Source organism: Parasteatoda tepidariorum, chromosome 8 (genome assembly GCF_043381705.1).
Source record: "Parasteatoda tepidariorum isolate YZ-2023 chromosome 8, CAS_Ptep_4.0, whole genome shotgun sequence".
Taxonomy (NCBI): Eukaryota; Metazoa; Arthropoda; class Arachnida; order Araneae; family Theridiidae; genus Parasteatoda; species Parasteatoda tepidariorum.
The window spans coordinates 51230920-51248300 of NC_092211.1; the positions used below are offsets into that span (position 1 = coordinate 51230920).

The 17381-nt window shown below is 30.3% G+C and overlaps 1 protein-coding gene across 1 annotated transcript in view; it reads left to right on the forward strand.

Moving 5' to 3' along the window:
* Positions 1-17381, forward strand: part of LOC107456993 (synaptotagmin-15-like) — a 132500-nt gene that overhangs the window by 84255 nt on the left and 30864 nt on the right. Inside the window, exons 3-4 of the mRNA XM_043047862.2 lie at positions 3897-4045; positions 15844-16060. Of these exons, the coding sequence (XP_042903796.1) occupies positions 3897-4045; positions 15844-16060 (366 nt within the window). The remainder of the gene's footprint in view (positions 1-3896; positions 4046-15843; positions 16061-17381) is intronic.

Consider the following 17381-nt stretch of genomic DNA (forward strand, 5'->3'; position numbering starts at 1 on the left):
AAATGAACTTTTCTACAATAATTGTTAGAAGATACAGTTTTAACGTGAAATTAAGATATTTTAGATAATAAAAGTACCGGCGAAAATGCAGATGAAATATGCGTTCATAACAGGGAAGAAACCTAGTGGCGTACTATGATATTTTCGGTCATGGATTGTCGTGTAATTCCCCATCCCTTTGATGCGCCCTACCTCCTTTTCTGGTTAGTTTCAATATTTATGTGATAGCATGTATATTTTATAAATAGCTCAATGCCTGTTGCTTGTCTTTGTGCAGGATAAACAAAAATCATAAATATCAATTGTGTATTTGTTCCTCAAGAAGAAGAAGATCACAAATACCCACACATGTGACCTATGATGTCAGCGCCAAATGATCGTTTGTAAGCAAAATAACGAGTTCTCAACATAATTTAGAATGTTAATTAACGTTAAGTTAATTGAATATAGCGCCGTATCACATATCGTATTTGTTGAAATATAATTCTTTCCCGTCTATGTCTTTTACTGTACTTGGCTGTTTTGTGCACCTGGCAACTTTGATGTTAGTTCATTTATGTTCTACATGCCTTAATGCTTGTCTTTCTGCAAAGAAAGAAATATATAGTGAAAAAATTGAAATCTTTGAGAAATAATCTTTGTGTAAGAATATAGAATGTGTCACTTGAGAGAGTTGATACTTGGCGGGCAACGCTTACTCGATATAGAATAGAAAGAATAATTACTAACGTAAACAAATGTCACGTTTCAACAACCAATCAAAATTGAGATACCCACACTACGTCACTTGCAAGTATCCCATTGTTGCTTTTTTTCACAAAAAAGGGCATGCATAAGAATGGTTGAAGATTCATCTTCTCTTCTCCCCTAAGCTAAAGGAATTCATTTGTTTTCATTTGCTAAATTCATCATAAATTATGTTGTAATTATTGTTTAACATTTCTCTTTTATTGCAAAACTATAATGTACAGTGTTCTAAAATAACAGTATTAAAAAAAAAGGGCTATCCTGAATAACTTTTGATTTAATGATCGAATCATCACGTTCCAAGAATGAATCTTAATGGTTCAAAGGGGTGACTTCAATGATATGTATTCAATATACTAATTAATTAGTTCAAATGGTATTTTAACACTTTCACACCGGGGTGACCCACCGGTGGGCCACGCTAGATTTTCTCATCGGGCGGCGCACCGGAGTAAAAACTGGTAACAAATAAATTTCATTTTTCAGTTTTTTTCCGGGAATAATAAAAATCCATAACTACCAATTGTTTTTAACGGATGCAATTTTTATATTGAATTGCTTCTTCACCGTGATAAATTTTCTTATAGTGAACTGTCATTGTTGAGAATAGATTAACTCTTCCCGAATATTATCTAATATTGAAATAGATCTTCTACCAGTATTTTCTCTTTTCCGTCCCGCCTCCAGGCGCAACACCCGGCGTGAGCGTGTTAAGTTACAAAATCGGACACAAAAACGTACTTTCTCTCAATAAACATACCTTTTTTTTAAAATCTATTCGGAAATATAAGAATAGTCGCAATCGGGGAAATATGTACCCAATATACCCTTGAAATTTTGTACCAAATCCAGAAGACAAGGGAACTCCTGGATCAAGTATTGGGCGAAATTTGTCTTCGTGGAGAAATTTTAGATAGAACTAACCTGCATTTGCGTTACATGGAGAGGGAAATCACGAAAATCTTCCTCTGTTAGCCTGATAGCAAGGGGACTCTAACCTATGATCCGTCTACCACTGAGGATATTTTACGTCAGCAGTGTGGGTCGGTTTGAGCCCGAAGTGGAATTCGTATCGACTGGCCATCGTTGGGATTCGAACCCAGTTCACCTCATTGGAAGGCGAACGCTCTATCTCCTGAGCCACCACGGCTCCATAATATTGCTATTTCTCAGAAAAGGCGAGTTCCTTCGTGAATAATTGATAAGACAGTATTCCGCACCATAGCTCTGTTTATGTTCAAAATTTCTACAACCTTTTTAAAACGTGTCGAAATAAATTTAAATAATTACTTCGTAGATAAGTTCGTTTTTTTTCGGTAAAAAATACAATGTTATTCTAAATAAATAATTAACGCGTAACTAATTATTCAACAGTACTTAAATTATTACTTAAGACAACCTAACAAAAGGAGTCTAAATAAATACTTAGCGTATTCACCTTATTCTCGACCACGTTTCATGTTCTCCATGGTAGGAGGTAGTATTTGTAAAGGTTGTTTCAACTTCCGGTATAAGTTTCAAGTAGTAGAATTTCTGCTAGTGAAAACCAAATTGCGTAAATCCGCATCTTAACGATCATGTAATTGCATATCAATTTAGGATAATTTCCCAAAGCACTTTTTTTTATATCTTTGTATGATATTTTAAAATATGAGGAACACATTTTTTTACAAAAAACACAGCACAAAGATAAAATTAAGAAAAACTAAGTATTACGAGTATAAACAAACAAATCCGGAGACTCAAAAAAAGAAAAAGTCTCTTTAATGCTATGACGCCAGAAGAAGACCTCAAGACTTCCGGTAGCGTTTGCTTGTTTCTTTAGGATAGATGGTGAATAATTAATTCTTTAACACTACTTAAATTATTTCTTAAGACAACCTAACAAAATGAATAATAGTGTTTCCAATATATAGAGAAATACTCGAGTTTATGATACCACGCATGATAAAAATATACATAAATTATAACGCTATAAGAACCTAATAATTACTTTTTAAAAAAAATTAATGCCAATGAATCAAAACAAAAGGCATTAAGTTTTAAAAATAATCCATTTTTCTTTATAATTTTGTAAGTATTTTTATATAAGTTGAAGCAGCCCCAAAAGTATTTCTGCAATTCTTTGAAATTAAGATTTTATCTGTGCAATAGCATTTTTTTTTATTGTTATTTACTTCAAATCTTTGATGAATATCTATTTTCCTGTCTCAAAGTTATTTCAGTCTAAAATTGAACTCGAATTTACCTGATTATAATTTCACAAATCAGTCATTTTCAATGAAATTCGCCTTGCTTCTTACTGGAGTTCTTTCCTTAGTTGAGTTCTTACTAGTGTTGTACTTACGATTCTTTCCTTACTAGAGTTTTTACTAGAGTTGTACTTACTAGAGTTGTACTTACTAGAGTTCTTTCCTTACTAGAGTTCTTACAAGAGTTGCACTTACTAGAGTTCTTACAAGAGTTGCACTTGCTAGAGTTCTTTCCTTACTAGAGTTCTTACTAGTGTTGTACTTACGATTCTTTCCTTACTGGAGTTCTTACTAAAGTTCTTTCCTTACTAGAGTTCTTACAAGAGTTGCATTTACTAGAGTTCTTTCCTTACAAGAATTCTTACTAGCGTTGTATTTACGACTCTTACCTTGTTAGAGTTCTTACTAGAGTTGTACTTACTTGAGTTCTTTTCTTACTAGAGTTGTACTTACTTGAGTTCTTTTCTTACTAGAGTTCTTACTAGAGTTGTACTTATTAGAGTTCTTACTAGAGTTGTACTCATTAGAGTTCTTACTAGAGTTGTACTTATTAGAGTTCTTACTAGAGTTGTACTTACTAGAGTTGTTCTTACTAGAGTTCTTTCCTTACTGGAGTTCTTTAATTACTAGAATTCTTTCCTTACTAGAGTTTTTAGAGTTGTACTTACTAGAATTCTTTCCTCGCTATTCTTACTAGAGTCGTAGTTACTAGAGTGGTACTTACTAGAGTTATTTACTTCTCATACTAAAGTTTTATAGGTTTAGTATTATTTTTATACTTAAATGATTTCATGCTGGAAACCCCAAAATTATTAAATGTCATTAAAATAGTTTTAATTACTATGCTAGAAATATTTAATGATGATACAATATCTGTAAAAAAATTTCTTTTTACAGTCAATCCAGACCTATCGACTTTGTACTTCCGAGCATCCCTCCTGCTCTTGCAGCCATGGCTAGCCCAGCAGCAGCTGATACAGTCTCTTTATCCTCCAGTGAATCATCCGACATACCTTTATGGGCTAGATTGGCACTCCTTGAGCCAGGTAATATAATTAACTCCTTAATCATGCTGATTCGGAATGTTTACTTAAGATTCTATAAGATTTGTTAAAAACATCTTTATACTGCACCCTGTAGCTTACAGCGGGATGAGCAAAGAAATTTTAAACTTACTGGTATCATAATATGCAACACTTTCTACATGTTGAAAAAAATTTAGATAGTACATAAGCTCACAGAACAAAAAATTAGTCACACCAGTGCGCAAGCACCGATGAATCGTTAGATGTCGTTAGATGCGCAGTGGTCAAGTAACGTGCGCACTGCCTCAGAGTGATCAAAGGCAAGTAGTCATCATTGAGATATTTTTGTTTTAAGCGAAAATTGTGTGTAAATGTGGGTAAATGTATGGAAGTGACAGAGTAACAGAAAAGGAAAATTGTGTTTGGCCGTGCCCATGTTCATACGGTGAATGAAGTTGCTGGATTTGTTGGTGTTTCAATGCGGACCGTTCAACGTGTCTACAAGCAGTGGTGTAATACACGTGGTCCCGAAAGACGACGTCAGAATTGTGGTCGGAGAAAGGATCCTGCATGAAAGGGACCGGAGACGTGTTTCCAAACTTGTCAATCAAAATCGCCTCCAAACCAGAAAAAATGCTTCAGTTAGTGAATGACGGTCCATCCTAGCCTGTTAGTGAGAGAATATAACGAGGAGAGCTGCATGCAATGAACATTTGAAGTTAAGCACCCAGTAAGAGGCCATTGCTCACGCAGGCACATAAAACTGCTCGACTTCAGTGGGCTGGAAATCACCGAATGTGGACGGTTGCTGATTGGCGGAATGTGAATGACGTGTCTGACGAATCACGTTTGTGCTATTATTCAAATGACGCACATTGTCGACTGCGCCGAAGAACAGATGAAGCATTTCATCCAGACTGTGTGCAAGGTTCAAGCGAGGTGACTCTGTCATGTTTTGGAAGTGTTTTTCTTATTGGCCCCTCTTACTGAGGTGGCCACTAACATAAACCAACATGTTTATTTCATCATTCTGAATGATCAAGTGTTGTCTTTGAGTCAACATCTTCATGAATAGTATGCTGTCGATAGCCCTATTTTTCACGATGACATCAGCGAAGTTCATCCGGCAGGGAGAATATGTGACTGGTTTTATGAACAATCGAACACTCAATTACATCTCAAATGGCTTCCAAAATCACCTGACTTCAACTCCATTGAAAATTTGTGGGACATGTTGGAACAACGGGTAATGATCAAGATGTCGAATTGAGCATCCTCGCAATTTGGTGGATTTGCACTATCAAATAATCAGCGAGTTGCTTAAGCTGGAGTCTGCAAAACCTGGTGGACTCACTTCCTAACCGAATACAGGCGGTTATCAAATCCAGAGCCGTTGTCACACGTTACTAAATTATATTTTTTATGATTTCTCTAATTGTCACTAATTTTTGTCCGGTGTGCTTAATATCTTCTAAAAATCAAATTGGCGCATCTATATTTCTACAGAATCCTTATACTAAAATTTTATGGTTTATATTAATAAAATCCCTTGTGCAAAGACACTCTAAGAAACGGTTCACAGTAGGTAAGTATCAAGCGTGCCCATAGCGTCGTACAAAGTTCCAGTCATCATATGATCATCAATGGTGTGTTGAGTAATTCTTCATTTTTTTTTCATGTACTCTTCCACCTCTCTTCAAAGTTTGTACCAATATTTATTACTCAATTATAAAGTGTCATAATATGTAATATCTTCTATGATGAAAGCAAAATTGATGCAGCAGATAGTATCTCATAAAAATCAATTTAAACAATTCCTAAATAATCATAATATAACAATCAATAATAATCAATTCCTGAAAACAAATATTCTCAATCAATCAGAATGGTTGTACTAAAATTTTATTATTTACTTTCACTCTAATTTTATTTTATATAACGTAAACTAATTCGTAGAATCACAATGATAAATATCAAATTATTATAATCTCACAATATTCACTATATAGTACGATATTTTAGTCGATTTTCTGAAGCAAACTTCTCTACCCTTAGGAATATTAAAAATCAAATTAGCTCTGAAAAATAAACAGTATTTTCAGAGCAATAACAGTATATTTTCAGAAAAATAATGAATATTTAAATAAACAGATGCCATGTCGAACAAATTAAAACAAATTTCTATTGTTACCGAACAAAATCTTTTCCTTTTTTTTTCAGAAGTCAATTTAATTATTTTTCCAATTTATTTTAAAATGGAAACTCTTAAAAAGTAGAGAGAAGATCAAAATGAAACTTAAATCTACAATTAAAGTAAAAGAGTTAGGTCGTATGTTGAGATTCTATTACCCACTATTCCTTCATACTCATTTTTTAGTTTCGAAGTCAAAAATATTCAAACGGCTTTGAAAAGATCTTTGATTTTTAAAAGTGTTGTGCTTGATAACTTTTACCTTTTATTTACTGTAATATTTTTATAAATATAGTAATATAGTCTTTTGTTTGCTAATAAAGCACTAATGTTCTTTTATTACAAAATTCTAATTTATTTGTTACAACGCTATTTGTAAAATACTTTAAAATTATTATTGTAGCGCAATTATAATAAAATTTTATTACAATGATATATATGTATATATAGTATATTATATATATGCATAGAAAAGAGCACGAAACAAAGAAAATTAATAAGTTTTATTTACTGCACATGAGCTGCAAGTATATAGAACTCATAAAATAAGTTAAAAATATCGAGAAAACATAAAAAATAATAAGGATTAATGAAAAGAGTGGGGAAAAATTATTAAAATGAAATATTAGAAAAAAATTTTTAAAAATATATGTTAAAAAGAAACAAAAAAAAAGAGGAAAAGACATAACCTCTTCATCAGCTCGCACGATTATATTAGCAGAAAGGAATGCTATCTAATATAGTATACGAGTTAATATAGTTTCATAGCCAAATCAAAATGTATATATATATAAATATATATTTTGCTTTAGCTATATATATCGCTTAGATTCCTCGTCTTGCATAATTCACATCACTCATTCCATAAGTTTATTTTTATTGTTGACACTTCTTTTTACAGTAATGTTTATCACATGAGATTCTCGAATATTTTGCGCTGAATATTTCATTTTGATTCTTATTTGTTCATTTTAGGTTACCCTACTTCTTCTTTTTTAATTAAATATTTGGGATAACGAAACTGAATTCACTGTTAGAATTTTCATGTTAGAAATATAGTTGAATAACCAGCAGCATACTGTAGATCCAATTAACCATAAAGTTTACGGTTAGGTACATTTTTCACCATTTCAATTTTGAAACCGTTTACAACTGGTACGGTTAAAAAAAATTAAGAGTTGCAACCCAGTTGCTAGTTGTAAATGGTTGCTGTTGTTTCTAATACCACTTGCCAGATAGAAAAGTTAAATTTGCTTGCTGAGACCAAGCAAATTTAAGGCAGAGTGTGCGTTTCTTGTTTTTCAGTGGCGCTATCCATGGCCAAGAATTCGACTTCTGCCACACCATACGTCGCACCCGTTTATAGGGCGGATGCATTCATACATCTCTTCATTCATCCACAGATCGTAATTTTGACCTGAATCAGAGAGCGATCGATCTCCAATCCAGTAACCCCAGAGGTATTGATTTGTTATGGGAACATGGAGGTCTTTTGCGACTCGACAAATTTAACGTGCATCAGTCACTTTACTACACGGTCTTCGGCAGGTGGGGTTCGAACCCACGAGCTCCCGGACATGGGCTGTAAATAGTTACAAAACTATGCGGAACAAATTTCTTTACCATTTTTAACCATTTATAACTAACATAATGTCGAAACCGTAAAAATGAAATTTAAATTTATATTGGTATTAGATTATGTAAAGCTTTTCGTTAGGTAATAAACACCGGAGTTATGTTGGGGTTGAAATACCTTCTTTTTTTTGTCAAATGAACTGTGGAATAGAAGTTTTTCTGGTGATGACAGATATCATGAGGGATACTAAATTTTTTGTGTTAAGCAACTCTGTGGAGCTGTCATCTATGCATAAATATGAGTTTCGTATTCCAGTAGCGCAGGGGCACAGATTGGAGAGTGCAGAACTTTGAAAACTCGTCATGATTTTTTGGAATGGAATAGCCTGGTCGGTAGGGTGCTGGGTCCATGTCCGAGAGTTCGTGGGCTCGAACCCCGACTCCCCGTGTAGTTGGTGACTGATGTCGAGCCTCAAATCCCTCCATGTTCCCATAACAAATCAATACCTCTGGGGGCACTGGATTGGAGATCGATCGTTCTCTGATTCAGGTCAAAATTACGATCTGTGGAAGAATGAATGGATACATGAATGGGTCCACCTTATACACAGGTGTGGCGTATGATGTGGTAGAAGTCGAATTCTCGGCCATAGATGGCGCCACTGACAAACAAGAATCGCTTAATCGTCCTTAAATTTGCTCGGTTTCACCAAGCAGGCTTGCCCGTGTGGCAAGTGGCATTGAAGCCAACCAACCAAAAATACTGTAGTGTCAATGCAGCGATTCTAATTGAAGTTCAGCTGGTCATAAGATTGGCAGATTAACCCTCTCGGCTATAGTATGTAGCAAGGAACTAAGAGGTTTCATAAGGTGGGCCTAGTTTGGGCCGTATTCTGTGAAAATAGTTTTTAAAAGAGTTTAAATGCCATATTTTTTTATGATTTGTTGACTCTTTTGGTCAAATAAGGTAAAATAAAAATTAAATAAATCGTTATTCAACCATTTTCTGAAAAAAAATTTCAATACTGTACAAAAGCATTGACATTCGTGTAAAACATCTTTTCACACAACATCAATAAAAATAAATGTAATTTAGTGATCTTTTTTTACTGAATTAATTATTTAATTTAAGACTGGACCTAATCCGTAACCTTTAAAATCTTTATTTGAGTAACTGGTCTGCTCTAGGTGTTTAAATTAATTGAATAAATTTCAACAATAAAAACTACCCATTTATGAACAAAATAGCTTCTATTCAAAGGAAAATGAAAAGTTTAACTATTACAACAGATGATAATGAACTAAAACAAGATAAAAATAATCAAATTATATCCGAATATTTTTATACTTAACAGTTTTTATTAATACTAACATTACGAAACATTTTCTCTGTTTGGTTTGGAAGGTAATATTATAAATCAAATTAATGCGGAAAAGGAAATGCGGGTTTACTTATCTGAGAAATTTTAGTAAAATAATTGAATGAACAAAATCTAACATTTCGAAGTAATTATGAGACCTAAGTTCAGCGGACTTTCTCCGGAGTTTTGAAACTAATTAATATGTAAGAAATTAAACTAATGAAGTAAAATAAAAAAAGTAATAATTGAGCAATTGTAACAAAACTTTTTATCATTAAAATTAAATCCATTAACTTACTTTGAAAAAAACTCTCAACGCTAATTTTTCTACATAACATGTAACCAAAATGTTTTCAATTTTTTACAACAAGTTTTTTTTTTTACTTTTTAGAATCATTTGTTTTCATTGCTTTTAGTTTCGAACATGCCATTAGTTGACTTTTCTTTTTAAAATCCATATATTTCACTGTTGGTAATTTAAGTACAGTCTGTCTGAGTTTTTTACTTTTAAGTCTTATATGCGCGTCTTTGTATTTTTTTATCTTTCTTACATGCAATCTTTTTTAGTTATTTTTTCATAAAAAGATACCTCTTAACTTTAAAGGAAGTGTTCGGGTAAGTTCACAAAGTTAGATTTTTAATATAATGTGCTTTTTTCTATGATCAAAATATTACATCTAAATATTTGAAATTTTACTAGTTTTCTGTAAATTGACGATGCTATAAAATTAATAAAACTAAGCATTATTATTAATTTAGCACATCTTTTTAAATTGATATTTCGAGCTGTGTCTATTTCATTAAACACGCATTTCGAGCTGTGTCAATTCTCTTAAACACGCATTTCGAGCTGTGTCCATTCTCTTAAACACGCATTTCGAGCTGTGTCTATTTTCTTGAACATGTATTTCGAGCTGTGTCTGTTTTCTGAAACACGCATTTCGTGCTATGTCCATTTTCTTAAACACGCATTTCGAACTGTGTCCATTTTCTGAAACACACTGAGCTGTGTCCAGATTTATAACCTCTTTAACGATTTACAAAATGCAATAAATCATCAACAGAAATGTTTAAATTTTATGAAAAACTTCACTATAAACATCGTTTTTTTTTCTGTCACAAAACTCGATTTCCTATTCAGCAGCTCTACTAAAATACTACTCATTTTCGTCTATTTTTTTAATTTGTGCACAAAAGTACTAACACGTATACTTATTTTTTATTCTGTCATTTATTTATTTTTGGAATCCAAGAATACAAATAAACTTCCGCAAAAACATCATTTTAGTTTTATGCCTCGTAAAATTGCATCATAAACCTGGAGTGTCTAATTTAGAATTGAGAGCAAGAAAATTTGTCTGGTGAAATGATTTAAGCTTGAATTTTTAACTCAAAAAGCAAATAGCATATTTTTGACTCAAATAAAAGGATTTTCAGTGACTGTTAAAATTTCTTTTATTCATCTCATCATGACAAGAAAAGGATTTAAGGTAGTTCTCATTCTATTATTAATTTATTATTTTTTTAATCATTAGTTTATCAAAAGTCTGATTACTTTACTAGGCAAAATATTTGGCTCCTGAATAACGTACTCTGATATTTTTTTAATTAAAATAAATTATTTATCTAAATATCAGTCTGTGAGGCACATTTCTTATAAAATCAAAAAATTATGGTTTACTGAAGTTTTTTGCCATATTTTTCTTCAAATAACTGTTGTGAATAATTAGTCTGCGTTTAATTTAGAAGTAGTAATTCTGTAGGTAGATTTCAGGTTTTGGTACTGTTCTGAAATTAAAAGATTAAGTATCCTTCTATAAATTGTCTAATATGTACATATTAAAAGTCACAAAAAAAAACGTTTAACTAGTTTTAGGTGTAAATTATTTTCTCAATAAATTATTGAATGCAAATAAACGATAGGTTCCTTCATAAATAAAAATATAAGGCTGTATTTTAAATTTTTTTTATATATATTTTTATGAAAATTTTCCCCTTAAGCATGACCATAAAAATCTTTCCACTGCAAAATCATGTAAAAAAAATATTTCTTCATGAAAATTACATCTAAAAAAATTAAAATAAAAGAATTTTTATTTCAGTTATATTTGTAATTACACACTGTTTGAATTTTTACGGAAATAAATAAATTACATTTTATTTAATTGTTATTTTACCCTATTCAACCAAAACAGTTAAATAACCATAAATGATATACAGGATTTTAACTGTGAAGAAGACGTTTGTCTGCTTTCACCTATTACTGATCAACAACCAGAATTTTATTTGGGCAAACTAAACCCACAGCTGATGAGAATCTGGTGGATGCTCTTTGAAAGCAGGGACCTAAGCCATGTGATAAGGATTATGTATTCATATTTTTATTTTTTATTGTTGGATGCGTAACATAAAAGCGGATGCCTAATAATATTATAGTAATAAGTAAGTGGAGCACATTATCGAGCCACTTAATTCCTTACAACTGGGTACATAGTTTAGTTGAGAGGGTTAATCTGCAAATCTCATGTCTGTCTGAACAAGGGTTTTAACACATAAAGATTTAACAGTGTCCTGCACTTTTCAATTGATGACCCCGGACTATTAGAATACCAAACTATCATTCAAGCATAGAGCATCCCAGATCTGCTTAATATAAAAATGTATAATATTTCTCATCCCTTACTATAACTAGCACCAGCAGATAAACTAACTTCACAAAACACAACTCAACCGCTATCTATATCAAATACCCATGGAAAAGCCTAAAATAACCTAACTCCAATATCCTTAAATTTCATTTTTACGGTATCGAAACCATGCTTGTTGTATATGGTTGCAAAACCATATGGTTTTGCATTCTCAGGACTTTTTTTACCATACCAGTTGTTAACAGTTTCCAACCCGTAAAAGCAAATAAATATTCCTAACCGTAAACTTTACGATTAATTGAATGGGCAGCCAGTAATTTTACATTAATTTCAGAATGATAATTCTAACATTGTATATCACATTGGAAAACAGTTATTCTACTAAGTATCATTTAGTTATAACTACTTTTTTCAACTTTCGTAAAATAATACAAGCGTGAAAAAAAACAATGAAAATGGTTTTAAAACTGACAAATGAATAGCCATTCAATGAATATTTTAATAAAAGCATCATTAAGTGGTGAAAACTTAACAACGTAAGCTTAGTATATCATTGCTGATAAATTTTATGAAGTTTAAAGAAAAATCAATCGTGCTTTACACAACAATGAACTGTAGTGCCAGCCTTCATAAAAAAAAAATTATGAAAGATTATACAATAAATTTAATGATATTTAAAAGTAAGATCTTGAGCAAGCATTCACAAAGATAAAACAATTTCTAGTTTTGACTTTATTTCAATATCAAGTCTTCTGTTTGGGAATTTATTATATAAATTTTGACATGTTTGGGGTGTTATGAGTACCTAAAATACATACCTATGGGTAACTAAAATAAATTAGGAAAATAAACACTATCTCATATAACTTATATCAAGAGTACTAAGAATGAATTTGCAAACTAAATTTTAATATAGATGTAAATTGAATAGATTTCATCTAAATGGCTGACTACCTTTTAAATCTATTTCATAAAAAATGAAAAACTAATATCCTGATATTAATTTATCCATTCTAATATAAAACTATTAAATTGAATTAAAGTAAGAATACATAAATGCTTAATTTTGAATCTAAATGTAATTATGTCTGGTAAATTTCTACTAAGTACTAAAATCATGCCATCAAAATTGTGTATTTCAATAAAATGCATTTTATACGAGAATAAATTACTTCCGGGAAAAAATTGCAATCAAACTTTTACAACTGTTTCTAATAATAAACAGAAAATTCTTCATACTTAAATAAATTTAGGAGTTTAAAAAAAATACATATTCAATTTTCGTAAATTTGCTTTCAAAGTGTGTTGCAGTAAATTTATAATTCAAACTTTCTCTTTAAATTTTTTTCACTATTTTTGAGAATTATTTTACCTTTTTTTTTATACATATAACTTGTAGTGCTTACATTCTTCTTGGCATAATTTTTTAGTCTTGGCAGTCTTAGTTAGAACTATAGTTATTTAATTATTAATAATAATTTATTAGTCTAACAATTTATTAGTATATAATTTGCTAGTATAATAATTAAATTTAGTAATTTATTTAATAATTTATTAGTCTTAGTTAGAATTATAATTATTTAACGAAAATTAATGGTCAAATCATGCTCAATTATTTTACAAGCTTCATAATTATTTTTAAAGAAAAGCATGGTGTTTTCAAAATTAATTTAGAAATTTTATTACATATGAGTAAATATTTACATTATGTATTTTTGAAATCCCTTCCTATTTATTACTATTAACTTTCTTAAGACATTTCGAACTTGTTTAATAAGAGATAAATATAATATTATTATTAATAATTACTTTATTTTGCAGTTATTATAAATAAAAAACTTAAATTTGACTAAAAGTTTAACACAATAAGTAAAATTACGCTTGATAGTTCAACATTAAAATTGATTCCTTGGTTATTTTTAATTGACAAGTTAATTCAATAATTGACAAGTTAGTTCAATATTCTATAGAATACAATTTGTTTCATGCGTCCAAAAAAATTGGCTACATTTTTGTTCAAATGAATACTCGAAAATATCGTGTAAATGAAAATATTCAACAATTATAAGATGAATATTTCACGCATATATTCATTCATTATTTTTTTATATTTCTTTTTCGAGTAATTTTTTTATTATATTTATTATTTTTGTAAAAACTAGAAAAATAATTTTACGTTACTGAAAAAAATAGCCTAAAATATCCCTAAAGCATTTAAGTCACCGTAATGTATTTAAAAAATTACATTAGAAACATATCTTAAAATACGTAATTCTTATCAATTTTTTTTAAATAAAGCTATTTCTAAGACTTTCCAGAAATGTTTTTTATTTAGTCATGACTAATATTGTAACCTATATCGTGAAACATAAAATATGACTTTTTGTAACATTAAATAAAACCTATCATTTACGTCTCTGGAACATAAGATGCAAACGATTTTTGAAAATCGCAAAATCGTTTTATTTGCTATTAAAATATTATATTTCAAACATTACTTTACTAAAACATTTTTAAAACTGTATGCAAGGACATTTTAGAAGGAATAAAACTATTTCTAAAACGTAATTGGTAATTTTGTGAAAATCGCTATATGTGCTAATTGGATTACTTTAAAAGGACTAAAATGTATTTTTCTTACGATCAAACTTCTGTTCCTTTCAATACTGCTGTCACTGTTGTCGATATTTTAAGTCTTCATTATACACAAAATTGATTTTCTGACATAAAAATTCTCATTTGGTTTGAAACTCCTTTTTGCATCTTCTCATTGCTGTTCATAAATATTTAATGACGTAATTTATTCTTTCAGATACTTCTAACTAGTTGATCTTAAAAAATTTCTTATAGAAAAACTGTTTGTCGCGAACGTTCTAAATTATTCATTTTATAAGAACGTGTTTTAGGCATGAGATATGAAATATTAATCGTAGCAATATTGCTTAAAAAATAACGAAAATGGGGCCAGAATAAGTTTTATTTGCATTTTTATTTTGCAACAAACAAAAATGAATTCTTTTTTGCATTGTCAACACTTTCGAGCTTATTAATATAGAACTCTTTAGTAAAATATTTTTTGAGAACATGAATTTCTTAAAATGTATAATGGTAATAATTTTCAACTCTCTTTAAATATCGTTTCACCATTCAGAAAAAAATATTTATAAATTTGTCTTAGAAACTTCACAAAATATAATACACCTAAGAAGGTAATGAAAAAACCATTTTTTTTTAATTTGCACATAGTTGTTTTTACATTGATAAAAATTTATGAGCTAAAGATCAGTCTGTGCTTGCTACACGCTACATTAGCAAATTGAATACACTTTTTAGAAATTTCTTGCATTAAAATTCATTACTGCTTTAAAATTTACCTCATAACATCAAATTGATATATATTATAATAAACAGTGTGAGTAAAAATTTGTTTTCAGACTTTTGTACAAAAAAATGGATGAAAAAGATTCCAAGCACGAAACTTTAAAAAATTATATTTCTATTCAAACTGTATTTTTATTTAAATTAGACTACGAGATCTGATTAGATAATATTTCTCTTTTATCAAATTGAGCTTCAAATGATGGTGAAATTTTAAATTCGTTCTTCTTCCTTTTTTAATGTTTTTTTTCTTCATTTTTTAATGAAATCAAAAGTATTTAATTTAAGAATTACTTTTACTTCTTTGAAAGTTAAGAGTAAAATTTAGGTCAAATAAAATTAGTGCTATTTTATTTGTAAAAAAATAATATTAAAACTCACTCTTTTTAAAAATAGAATATTTTCTGTTTCTAAATCAAAAATTTAAAATAACTGAACTTAAAACTTGTTTTTAATTTTTTCTTTTTAAGAAATAACTTTTGGAAATTTGCAAGAATTTCGTGAAAATTTTTAAGGCTACAACTATACAGAAAAAAATTTAACAAACATCATGGAATTTCACAAAGATTTAAAACTCTAAACCGTACTTTTGAAGTAGAAACATAAACATTACATTTATATCATTTAATCACCATCTGTGCTTATAACTTGCACCTCATGTTACAGGTCCAACTTTATTAGGAGGCTTGAATCCAGAGCTGTATCGCATCAGTGTGGAAAAGCCTGAAGAAGAAGTTGTCTTTCCCGATGGTCACGTGGGTAGAGTATGGATCGGTCTGCAATATGACTCAACCAGTGAACGCTTGTTGGTGTCTCTTATCAAAGTCAAGAATTTACCTTCCAGAGTTTATGGATGCAATAATTGCTGTGATCCATTTGTTAGGTAAATCCCCATTTGTTTTCAATCACCCAATACTCAAACGTTTTCTTCAATTTTCTTTGTAAAGATACCGTTGAAACTTCTTTCTTAATAGAAATCCTATTTACTCTTCTCAAGCATTTAGAATTCATGTCTAAAATCATCCTTATTGCTCTTCAAATACATTTAACATCCTTGTCTAAAAGCACCCTTGTTGCTCGTGATATATATTTACCATCCCTGTAGCTCTTCATATACATTAAACATCCTTGTTGTTCTTCATATACATTTATCATTCTTGTTATTCTTCATGTATATTTATCATCCATGTCTAAAAGCATCCTTATTACTCCTCATATAAATTTAACACCCTTGTCTAAAATCTACCTTGTTGCTCTTGGTGTATATTCAGCATCCCTGTAACTCCTTATATACATTAAACATCCTTGTTTAAAGACATCCTTGTCGCTCTGCGTATACATTTATTAATCTTATTACTTTTCATGCATATTTACCATCAATATCTAAAAACATCCTTATTGCTCTTCATAAACATATAATATCATTGTTGCCCTTAATATATATATCTGGAATCCTTGTGGCTCTTTATATACATTAAACATCCTTGTTTAAAAGCATCCTTGGTGCCCTTCATATGCATTTAACATCCTTGTCTAAAAACAATCGTTATATAAGTTTACATCTTTTTTTTAACGATAGGCTCTCGTTCTTCGCCTCGTAAGTTGCCGGACGTGTTGCTTATTTAACATAACCGGGTGAGCACCTGTGAACCTAAGTCACGGAGGCGAACAGCATTACCATATATGGCAGTACTTTTACTTTCGTTACTTGTACCGCCGGTACAAGTAAAAAGTACGTACTTTTACTTGTACTTCGTTACTTTTTAAGTTTAGTACTTTTACTTGTACTTTCGTTACTTTTTTAGGGAAAAAGTACAAGTATTTGTAACGGAAATATCGAATGAAATCGTTACTTTTTTCTAAAACTCGGNAATCATGAAATTTTGAATCATGTAAAACGAATGGTGTTTTCATACACTACGGACTGACAATACGCCGAAATAGATTGGGGTTGAATTAATTGTGAAAACGTTGAATAGAACAATGTGAACTGTGTCTTTTTGCATAATTCGTAGCGAAAATCAGCATGGTATAGGAAAAATCTAATTTTAAAAAAGGGAAAATTAAGCACTTTTCAAAAACACCCAATGAAAAAAACACCTTTAAGGGCTTTTTAAAAAACGAAAATCGGAAATAAACACCTTAAAGCACTTTTTAAAAACGACTCTGGACTATCAATGTTCAACTCCGTAGCCTTGTAATTT